The sequence below is a fragment of the Gopherus evgoodei genome, unplaced genomic scaffold (genome assembly GCF_007399415.2).
Source record: "Gopherus evgoodei ecotype Sinaloan lineage unplaced genomic scaffold, rGopEvg1_v1.p scaffold_53_arrow_ctg1, whole genome shotgun sequence".
NCBI lineage: Eukaryota > Metazoa > Chordata > Testudines > Testudinidae > Gopherus > Gopherus evgoodei.
This window is the reverse complement of record NW_022060074.1, coordinates 1,339,835-1,350,592: the sequence shown is the minus strand read 5'-3', so window position 1 is coordinate 1,350,592 and position 10,758 is coordinate 1,339,835. Positions and strand designations below refer to the sequence as shown.

The 10,758-nt window shown below is 45.0% G+C and overlaps 1 protein-coding gene across 1 annotated transcript; it reads right to left on the bottom strand.

The window, feature by feature from the left end:
• Positions 1-8,956: 8,956 nt before the first annotated feature.
• Positions 8,957-9,784, bottom strand: LOC115643243 (olfactory receptor 14I1-like). The gene has a single exon (XM_030547131.1). It carries the CDS (start codon positions 9,782-9,784, stop codon positions 8,957-8,959), a length of 828 nt encoding a protein of 275 aa, XP_030402991.1.
• Positions 9,785-10,758: the final 974 nt, after the last annotated feature.

Genomic DNA, 10,758 nt, shown 5'->3' with positions numbered 1-10,758 from the left:
TAACTCTGACACACTGGTCTCTGCAGCTCGGCTGTGTGCAGCTGACTTTGCATTTCACTTCCAGGAAGAAGAAGATGTGACCACATCCTTTTTCTGGGGGTTTCCAGGACTCACCCCTGGAGCCCTGCCCAGCTCAGACCCAGGCTTCCCTACCTGTGTCTTTCTGCAGTGTTGGCAAACTAAAGGAAGAGAAAAGACAAAGAAGCAGCAAGGCCGAGCGAGCTGATTTCAATGGTTGGAGGCAGGATCCCTAGTGCTAACCCCAGGCATGCGGAGAAGACACACATTTTCCCTACATATTGAGTGAGGGCACCCTTCGTTTTCTGTAGATCTCCCCTGTGCATGTGGCCTGTACTCCACATTCACGATCTCTGGTGTATCTACCATACAGCAAGCACCAGTCCCACAGCTGCTTCACTCATATGTGTGCAACATAACAGAGGGCGAAAGGCAGGGAATGGACTTGTCAGAGGAGACAGGGGCTTAAACCTGATCCTGGCTTGGACCATGCTCTGGAGACTCTTAGTTCTTCTATCTCACTCGTGCTGCTGTGCAGGAGTAGCTATGGGGCTGAAGCCTCCTGTTACTATAGGATCAGGGCTCCTCGCTTTCCCTATGCTGCTCATCCCCTCTTGCCTAGTGCTGATCCATGTGACCACTCACATCCGCCCACCACAGGGACTGGAACATCTGCGGCAGATCAGTTGCATCTACTGCACTGTAGCCTGTTCTCTGTATGGCCCCACTGGCTCTCCTCACTCCCACACAAACGGCCATACGGCCATTCAGTGGCACAAACATACACGGTCCAGCTGCCTGGCTGGCCAGAGGCAGAGAACCAGGGAGATCAGCCTCCAGCAGCCCACCTGGAAGGTTCTTGCTAATTTCACTTTCTGGCTACAGGGTAAACGTGAACATCGGCAAGTACCTCCTAGGCAGGCAGGGAGGGAGCTGTCATTGCAATTTTCCTGATGGAAAATCAATTGTATTTTCCAATTTTGAAATTTTTTGAGGGTATCGGGGACTGGGCCTATAAGCGCTGAGCTTCCCACGTGGAGAATTTGGGAAGAAGGGGCACATTGAGAAGCTCTTGTTGTTATGCTCAGACAGCTGGAACTGGACACGGAATGAAGCAGAGCTCTTGCAGGCTCCTTCAGCACAGAGGAACACTTCAATTGATTGTGTGAAGGGAATTTTACATTAGAAAATCGTTCCAGTGGAGAATTCCCAACTAGCTGTACCCAGAACTCATGGAGAGCCAATGGACTCCAGTGGGAAGAAGATTGGGGTATAGCTGGGGTATAGCATCTGGGCATACTTGGGCTGAGAGACGAAACATTCCCCTTAACAGGAATTATCCACATGACAGAAAAGCAGAAATGGGCCCAAACCAAGACTCTAATCCACGCCAGGATCCCAAATTCCTCAACGTTCAAGAAAGGAGCTTTTGGTTCTGTGGTCCGAGCTCTGTGACTGGTCCTTCAGAAGACTTCCCAGTTGGAGATAATTAGTGACAGCTCAGATGAGTGGAAATCATGAAATCAATGGGAGTTAGGCACATATGAGGACCCTAGTGGGAACCTAGCTGAATATTTAGGTGTCTAAATACTAAAACTTTAGAAAGTTTTCCACATTTAGCTCCTCATCTCCTCCATTACCCAATGGAGGTTTATTTCAGAACATGTCATTGTTCCTCAGGACACTTTTTCAGGCACAATCTCTTCCCATTCATGTCCCCTTGTTTAAATTCTGCAGAGTGTGCAAAGGCTGTACTGTCAGCCCAGGGATTCAGGTGTCTATAGGAAGTAGAGCATGCAGGCCAAATGGAGAATTCCCCGGGCACAGCTCCCATTGGGAGCACAGAGCTGTGATTATCCTCAGTGGACATTGCAGAGGATTCAGCAGAAAAACACTTGAGATTTGGCCAAATTCATCTGGTGAGAGTCCACTGGATTCCAGGGAGTTACACCAGGAATGGATTTGGCTCTGTGGCCTTATGGAGGAAATTTTATGCAGCATATTGTACACTCAGGGCTGGAACAAGACATTTTATGGGCTGCAGACTATACACTGATAACACTGAATGACGTGCTTTTTAGGGCAAAGGGCTTTTTTCCATGCCTCTTCCTCTGCCTGTTCTGTTTTCCTTCTTCGTCATAAAGCCAGATCAGCAGCCCAAGAAGCAGAAAGCTGTAATTGTCAAAGGTTCCTAAAGGAGTCAGGAGTGCACAACTCCCACTGAAACACTGTGGGAAGTGGGTGCCTAAATACCTTAGGAACCTTTGAAAACCTCAGTCTAAAGTCTATTTTTCAAAAGAACATGTAGAAGCAGAGATTGTGGCTAAATTGTGGCAAACAGGAGCTGCTAACAGGGAGTTTTGCAAGGGAGTTCTCCAGGTGAAGGAGGAGCACATACAGCATCTGTGGGGTAAGTGACTGTCTGCAGTGTCTGTGTTTGTGTTTGGGGGTTACTTGCTGTGTGCTGAGCTTGTGTTTGTCAGTCTGTTTGGTTTGTTTGTTTGAAGGACCATGTGCTGTAGCTGACAGTTGGAGGCGGAGCTACCAGGAAGGTTTGAAAGCTAGAAGCCTCTGGTAATTGGCTGAGCCTTAACCAGTGGGCGGGGCATTCACTCAGGCCAGGGCTTTATAAAGCAGCGCACAAGCAACCAGGGAGCTTAGCGACCAGGAGCTGCTAACAGGGAGTTTTGCAAGGGAGTTTGGAAGAGGAGTAGGAAGGGAGTGGGGGTCACTTGTCGGTCTCATCTGTGACCCATTGGTCCCCTGAACCTATAAAGTGAGCCACATCCAAAAACCTTCTGTTTACAGGAGAGCGGACAGGGAGCTGCAGAGGGGAATTTGTGAGAGTTTGACAGAGGGAGGCTTACAATGGTGAGGAGGACCCGCAACACCTGTGCCAGCACTGCTTCTGTCTTCTCCACCTGCGCCTGTAGCCAGACAGAGCACCAAAGCATGGATGCTTTTACCCAGATTCTGGTGTGGGCTTACAAAGACTGTAATTTGCAATTTCCACTTACTGATACCCAGGCTGGGGGTGGCATCCAATGTGAAAGGTGCCTACTGGTGGAATCTCTCAGGCAGCAGGTGGGAGAGCTACAGGAGGAGGTGGCTAGGCTGAGGAACATCCATATCCATGAGCAATTCCTGGACAGTATCCATGTGGAGACAGCTGACGTAGCTGTCCCAGTTCACAGGACTACTGGCACACCAGTGGAGGAGGAGATGCCTCAGGGTGTATCTGACACACCAGTGGAGGAGGAGGCTCAGGGTGGACACAGCCAGCTGGTTACTTCTAGCAGCGGGCAGTGCTCTACCCTTGCTGCGAACCCTCCTGCTGTGGTAAGAGATAACCGTTATGCTCTTCTTGATACAGAAGAGAAGGAATCACCCCCAACAGTTAAGGAGGGGAAGCCTCGTACCCCTAAGGCTGGGAGGTCTGCTGCCACCACTGATAAGAAACGTAGGGTGGTGGTGGTTGGAGACTCTCTGCTGAGGGGGACGGGGACACCCATCTGTTGCCCTGACCGTTCATCCCGGGAGGTATGCTGCCTCCCAGGGGCCCGTATCCGAGATGTTACAGAGGCATTGTCGAGGATTATCCAGCCTTCTGACTATTACCCCATGCTACTCATCCATGTGGACACAAATGATACTGCGAGGTGTGGCACTGAGCAGATCAAGAGTGATTACAGGGCTCTAGGAGTACGGGTTAAGGAGTTTGGTGCGCAAGTGGTATTCTCTTCGATTCTTCCTGTTGAAGGTAGGGGTCCGGGCAGAGACAGATGCATCGTGGAGGTGAATGTCTGGCTGCAAAGATGGTGTCACCAGGAGGGCTTTGGCTTCCTCGACCACGGGATGCTATTCGAGGAAGGACTGCTAGGCACAGATGGCGTTCACCTTTCGAAGAGGGGAAAGACCTTATTTGCCCACAGACTGGCTAACCTAGTAAGGAGGGCTTTAAACTAGGTTCGACGGGGACAGGTGAGCAAAGCCCACAGGTAAGTGGGGAACAAGACCTGGGAGATGGGTTGGAAACAGGAGGGAGCACGGGCTATAATGGCAGAGAGGAAGGAGGGTCAGGGCAAAGCTGGGAGGCAAGATCAAACCAGTATCTTAGATGCCTATATACAAATGCAAGAAGTATGGGTAATAAGCAGGAAGAACTGGAAGTGCTAATAAATAAATACAACTATGACATTGTTGGCATTACTGAAACTTGGTGGGATAATACACACGACTGGAATGTTGGTGTGGATGGGTATAGTTTGCTCAGGAAGGATAGACAGGGGAAAAAGGGAGGAGGTGTTGCCTTATATATTAAAAATGTACACACTTGGACTGAGGTGGAGATGGACATAGGAGACGGAAGTGTTGAGAGTCTCTGGGTTAGGCTAAAAGGGGTAAAAAGCACGGGTGATGTAGTGCTGGGAGTCTACTACAGGCCACCTAATCAGGTGGAAGAGGTGGATGAGGCTTTTTTCAAACAACTAACAAAATCATCCAAAGCCCAAGATTTGGTGGTGATGGGGGACTTCAGCTATCCAGATATATGTTGGGAAAATAACACCGCGGGGCACAGACTATCCAATAAGTTCCTGGACTGCATTGCAGACAACTTTTTATTTCAGAAAGTTGAAAAAGCTACCAGGGGGGAAGCTGTTCTAGACTTGATTTTAACAAATAGGGAGAAACTTGTTGAGAATTTGAAAGTAGAAGGAAGCTTGGGTGAAAGTGATCATGAAATCATAGAGTTTGCAATTCTAAGGAAGAGTAGAAGGGAGTACAGCAGAATAGAGACAATGGATTTCAGGAAGGCGGATTTTGGTAAGCTCAGAGAGCTGATAGGTAAGGTCCCATGGGAATCAAGACTGAGGGGAAAAACAACTGAAGAGAGTTGGCAGTTTTTCAAAGGGACGCTATTAAGGGCCCAAAAGCAAGTTATTCCGATGGTTAGGAAAGATAGAAAATGTGGCAAAAGACCACCTTGGCTTAACCACGAGATCTTGTGTGACCTACAAAATAAAAAGGCGTCCTATAAAAAATGGAAACTAGGTCAGATCACAAAGGATGAATATAGGCAAATAACACAGGAATGCAGAGGCAAGATTAGAAAGGCAAAGGCATAAAATGAACTCAAACTAGCTATGGGAATAAAGGGAAACAAGAAGACTTTTTATCAATACATTAGAAGCAAGAGGAAGACCAAGGATAGGGTAGGCCCACTGCTCAGTGAGGAGGGGGAAACAGTAACTGGAGACTTGGAAATGGCAGAGATGCTTAAAGACTTCTTTGTTTCGGTCTTCACTGAGAAGTCTGAAGGAATGTCTAGTATAGTGAATGCTTACGGGAAGAGGGTAGGTTTAGAAGATAAAATAAAAAAAGAGCAAGTAAAAAATCACTTAGAAAAGTTAGATGCCTGCAAGTCACCAGGGCCTGATGAAATGCATCCTAGAATACTCAAGGAGTTAATAGAAGAGGTATCTGAGCCTCTAGCTATTATCTTTGGGAAATCATGGGAGACGGGGGAGATTCCAGAAGACTGGAAGGGGGCAAATATAGTGCCCATCTATAAAAAGGGAAATAAAAACAACCCAGGAAACTACAGACCAGTTAGTTTAACTTCTGTGCCAGGGAAGATAACGGAGCAGGTAATTAAAGAAATCATCTGCAAACATTAAGAAAGTGGTAAGGTGATAGGGAATAGCCAGCATGGATTTGTTAAGAACAAATCATGTCAAACTAATCTGATAGCGTTCTTTGATAGGATAACGAGCCTTGTGGATAAGGGAGAAGTGGTGGATGTGATATACCTAGACTTTAGTAAGGCATTTGATACAGTCTCGCATGATATTCTTATAGATAAACTAGGAAAGTACAATTTAGATGGGGCTACTATAAGGTGGGTGCATAACTGGCTGGATAACCGTACTCAGAGAGTAGTTGTTAATGGCTCCCAATCCTGCTGGAAAGGTATAACAAGTGGCGTTCCGAAGGGGTCTGTTTTGGGACCAGTTCTGTTCAATATCTTCATCAACGATTTAGACGTTGGCATAGAAAGTACGCTTATTAAGTTTGTGGACGATACCAAACTGGGAGGGATTGCAACTGCTTTGGAGGACAGAGTCAAAATTCAAAATGATCTGGACAAATTGGAGAAATGGTCTGAGGTAAACAGGATGAAGTTCAATAAAGATAAATGCAAAGTGCTCCACTTAGGAAGGAACAATCAGTTTCACACATACAGAATGGGAAGAGACGGTCTAGGAAGGAGTATGGCAGAAAGAGATCTAGGGGTCATAGTAGACCACAAGCTTAATATGAGTCAAGAGTGTGATACTGTTGCAAAAAAAGCAAACGTGATTCTGGGATGTATTAACATGTGTGTTGTAAACAAGGCACGAGAAGTCATTCTTCCGCTTTACTCTGTGCTGGTCAGGCCTCAGCTGGAGTATTGTGTCCAGTTCTGGGCACCGCATTTCAAGAAAGATGTGGAGAAATTGGAGAGGGTCCAGAGAAGAGCAACAAGAATGATTAAAGGTCTTGAGAACATGACCTATGAAGGAAGGCTGAAGGAATTGGGTTTGTTTAGTTTGGAAAAGAGAAGATTGAGAGGGGACATGATAGCAGTTTTCAGGTATCTAAAAGGGTGTCATCAGGAGGAGGGAGAAAACTTGTTCACCTTAGCCTCCAATGATAGAACAAGAAGCAATGGGCTTAAACTGCAGCAAGGGAGATTTAGGTTGGACATTAGGAAAAAGTTCCTAACTGTCAGGGTAGTTAAACACTGGAATAGATTGCCTAGGGAAGTTTTGGAATCTCCATCTCTGGAGATATTTAAGAGTAGGTTAGATAAATGTCTATTAGGAATGGTCTAGACAATATTTGGTCCTGCCATGAGGGCAGGGGACTGGACTCGATGACCTCTCGAGGTCCCTTCCAGTCTATGAGTCTATGAGTCTAAATACACTTCCTCTACATCCTGCTCCTTGCCAATGTGCGCCAGTCCTGGTCTGCAGGAACCAATTTTGTGGGTAACAGATGAATCCATTCTCCAACATCCATGGCTCCTGTCTGATCGTCAGCAAGAGGAGAAACCAGTGAGTTTTGTTTTTATAATCCCCAATCTCCTCTGGCTGCATGGATGATGGAGAAGACTAATGTCTTCCCATGGTTATTCTGGCTGAGGGCAGAAAACAGAGCACCAAACCTTCTGGTCAATGTCTCTCTGTGCTGCTGTCACAAGTAAAACTGGTTGAATTTTTTTTGTCAAATCTGCTTTCGGATGGAAAATTCAGTTTTCAACTACATGGATCTTTTTGCAAAAAAATGTCTGTTATCTCTGGAAAAACAACACCTCAAAGCCCAATATTGTTTGTCTGAAAACTTTCAGGTGAAAAGTGAATCTCTCTACTTGAAAATGCCACTTCAGTGTCCCATAGGAGCTGTAGTTTGGTTGCCTCGTGGTCACATTCTCCCTTATGGACTGGACTCTCTAGCCAGACTACATCCCCCCATGATGCATTGCAGCTGTGAGACTCCCATGATGCACCACAGTGGCTTAGGAAGAAGGAATTCCATGGTGCAGATATTATCCAGTCATGGAACCTGTCCCATAGAGAACAGGAGTTTGAGGCACATGAACTGCAACTCCCATGAGACATAGCAGTGGTATTTCCGAATAGAAATTTACAGTTTCAGATGAAAGTTTGGAGAAGGAGGGTTGTTTGTCATAAAGTCAAAATTTTCTATGGAAAACAAACACATTCTCTGCGCAGCCCTAGTCAAAAGAGACACATTGCTCAATGGATAGACTGAGGAGATTGGTAGACAAGCACCTACCTCCCCTGTGGGGGGTGAGGAGTAGCTGGAGCTGGAGCTGGGGTGTAAATAAGGCGAGCTGCAGGCCTAAGCCAGGTTGTCCTCACTGGCCCCTTTTCCCTCCTTAGACCTTTCTCCTGAGGTGTGGAGAGGTCAGCAGCCTGCTCCTTGTAATGTCATAGTGAAAATGTTGTTAGTGTAAAAGCCTGGGGTTTACAGCTCGTTGTAAAACAGAAACTTCTGTGAGAAATTCTGGTATTTTGAGTTTGTTTTCAACTTAGATGGAGTGAAAATAGACACATTAAAGATTTTGGGAAAATTAATAATTTTTCCTCTCCCCCTCTTTTTTTTTTACCAAAATAAAATGCTTTGATGTTCCAATGAAAATTCTTTCCTTTAGAAATGTCAAGTGAAAATGAAAACTGTCATTATGAATTAGACCAACTTCTGTTGGTGAAAGAGACGAGCTTTCAAGTGACACAGTTATTCAGATAACTTGGAAACTTGCCTCTTCCACCAGTAGACGTTGATCCAATAAAAGGTATTACCTCACCCACCTCGTCTCTTTCATATCCTGGGAGCAAAATGGCTACAAAACAACAATGAAAATAATCATTATGAATTGTCAATTTGACTTAAAATAACATTAAAATAGCATTTTAAGTCAAAATGACCATTCAAATTTTTAACATTTGGAAATGACATTTTGAAATAAAAAAGTTCATTTTAAGGGGATATTTCAAACTCGAAAATGGAAAAATTGCATTTAGCTCTTCCTGAGATTTTCAAAAGGGCAAAAACAGAATAAGAGTCCCAAATTTTATCAAAAATTTGGATTTTTGCAATTTGAGCACCTAAGAGTAAAATTTTCAGAAGTGCCTGAATCTTGCTTGAAAATGGGACTTTGGCTCCTGAGGAACTTAGATGCTTTAATTTTTTTACCATATTTCTTTCAGATTTTTAAAAATGTCAGTCAAATTAAAAAAATGCAAAATCTCAGGTTCTCATCCTAACAGGAACATAGGTGGGTCCTCATACAAAGTCAGTCTCACCCATTACATAAGGTGGAGGATGGGAATGCGTTATTCCAGGTGGACACTAAGACTTCAGTGTGAGGAGTTTATTTCTCTTGAGAAAAAAATATCCTGCCTATCATATTCCATAGAGACTTTTTTATCTCTTTGTTTCTTAGACTGTAAATGATTGGATTCATTAGTGGTGGCACCACACAATACAACACAGCAGCCATCAGGTCTAGAGATGTTGAAGACATCGACCTGGACCTAATGTATGTAAATGATACTGTACCGATAAATAAACAAAAAACAACCAGGTGAGGGATGCAGGTGGAGAAGGCTTTGTACCTGCTCTGCTCAGAGGGGATTCTCATCACCGTGGAGAAGATGTGAATGTAGGACACAATTATCAATACAAAGCAGACCACATCTACAAGGGACACAGGGGCAATCATGACTATTACATTAGCATGTGCATCAGAGCAAGAGATCCTTAGCAACTGTGGGATATCACAGAAAAGCTGAGAGATAACATTGGACCTGCAGAAATGTAATCTAAAGGTATTAGTTGTGTGTAATACACAGCTCATCATGCTGCTGATCCATGAACCATCTGCCAACTGGGCACATGCACCTCTGTTCATAGTCACCTTGTAATGCAGAGGGTGGCAGATTGCAATGTAGTGATCATACACCACCACCGTGAGAAAGGCCAGTTCTGCTGCTGTAAAAGTTACAACGAGAAAGACTTGGGTGACACATCCAGAGAAAGAGATGAGTCTGTTGTTGGTTAGGGAGTCAGTCATGGACTTGGGGACCATGACTGAGATGTAGCAGAGGTCTAGGAAGGATAAGCTGCCCAGGAAAAAGTACATGGGGGTGTGAAGGTGCTGGTTGAGGGCTATGACGGTGATGATGAGAAGATTCCCCATTTCTTCTGTAGATGTACACTGCAGAGGGAAGGCCAATGGGAAATGGTTATGGAAGGAGAAACAAAAGATAGATAGAGACTGGTTTTATTTATTACTCAGCAGGATACATGTGGCAGCTCAGGAAATTAACAAGATCCTTCCCTTTCTTCGCCATCATCATGTAATTACAATGTTTACAATGCAGGTTCATGGGGCTCTACTTTTTTGACAGCTTCTTATTCAGCAGACCTATTGCTTTTGTTTATTTTAAGCCCCCTCTGATTATTTTACTGACTAAGAAGCTGGGAGTGGATGATAGGGGATGGATCAGCTGATGATGCCTGTTCTGTTCATTCCCTTTGAAGCACCTGGCACGGGCCACAGTCGGAAGAGAGGAGACTGAGCTAGATTGATCATTGGTCTGACCCAATATGGCCAGTATTATGTTCTTAAGGCCTTAACTCACAAAGGGTGTTCGGCCCCTAAATGCTATTTTAGGCAGTTCAGTCCAGTATTTGTGCCCTACTGGAAATCACAAAACCCCCATTCAGCTGCTCCCTTACCCCATAGATGGCTAGAATCCTTCGAGGTTAGGGGCCAGATTGTTAAATGTATTTAGGTACTGGGTGGGATTATCAAAAGTCTCTAGGTGTGTAAAATTCATTGGTTTCAGTGGGTGTTAGGCTACCAGGTGCATTTTAAAATCCCATTAGGGGTCTAAATACCTTTAAACATCTGGGCCTAGGTGCCTAACTTTCCACTGGTAAAGTTCTCTGAGCATCTAAAAATCTACTATTGAGCAGGCCGAGGAGTTGCCTCGGTCTTGGCATCCAGGTTTACATCTCAGTCCCAGTAGGACCTCAAACTAGATGTTTCTCTGCCTATCTCATCTGCAGGGCCCAATCCAGCAGGTGCTGTCAGGGCATGGAAACTGTTCCACAAGCCTAATAATTTTTGTTGCCCTTCTCCATATTTTTTCCCATTCTATTATATCT

Excerpts from the sequence above, each read along its gene's own strand:
- LOC115643243 (XM_030547131.1), bottom strand. The coding sequence starts at position 9,784 with ATGGGGAATCTTCTCATCATCACCGTCATAGCCCTCAACCAGCACCTT.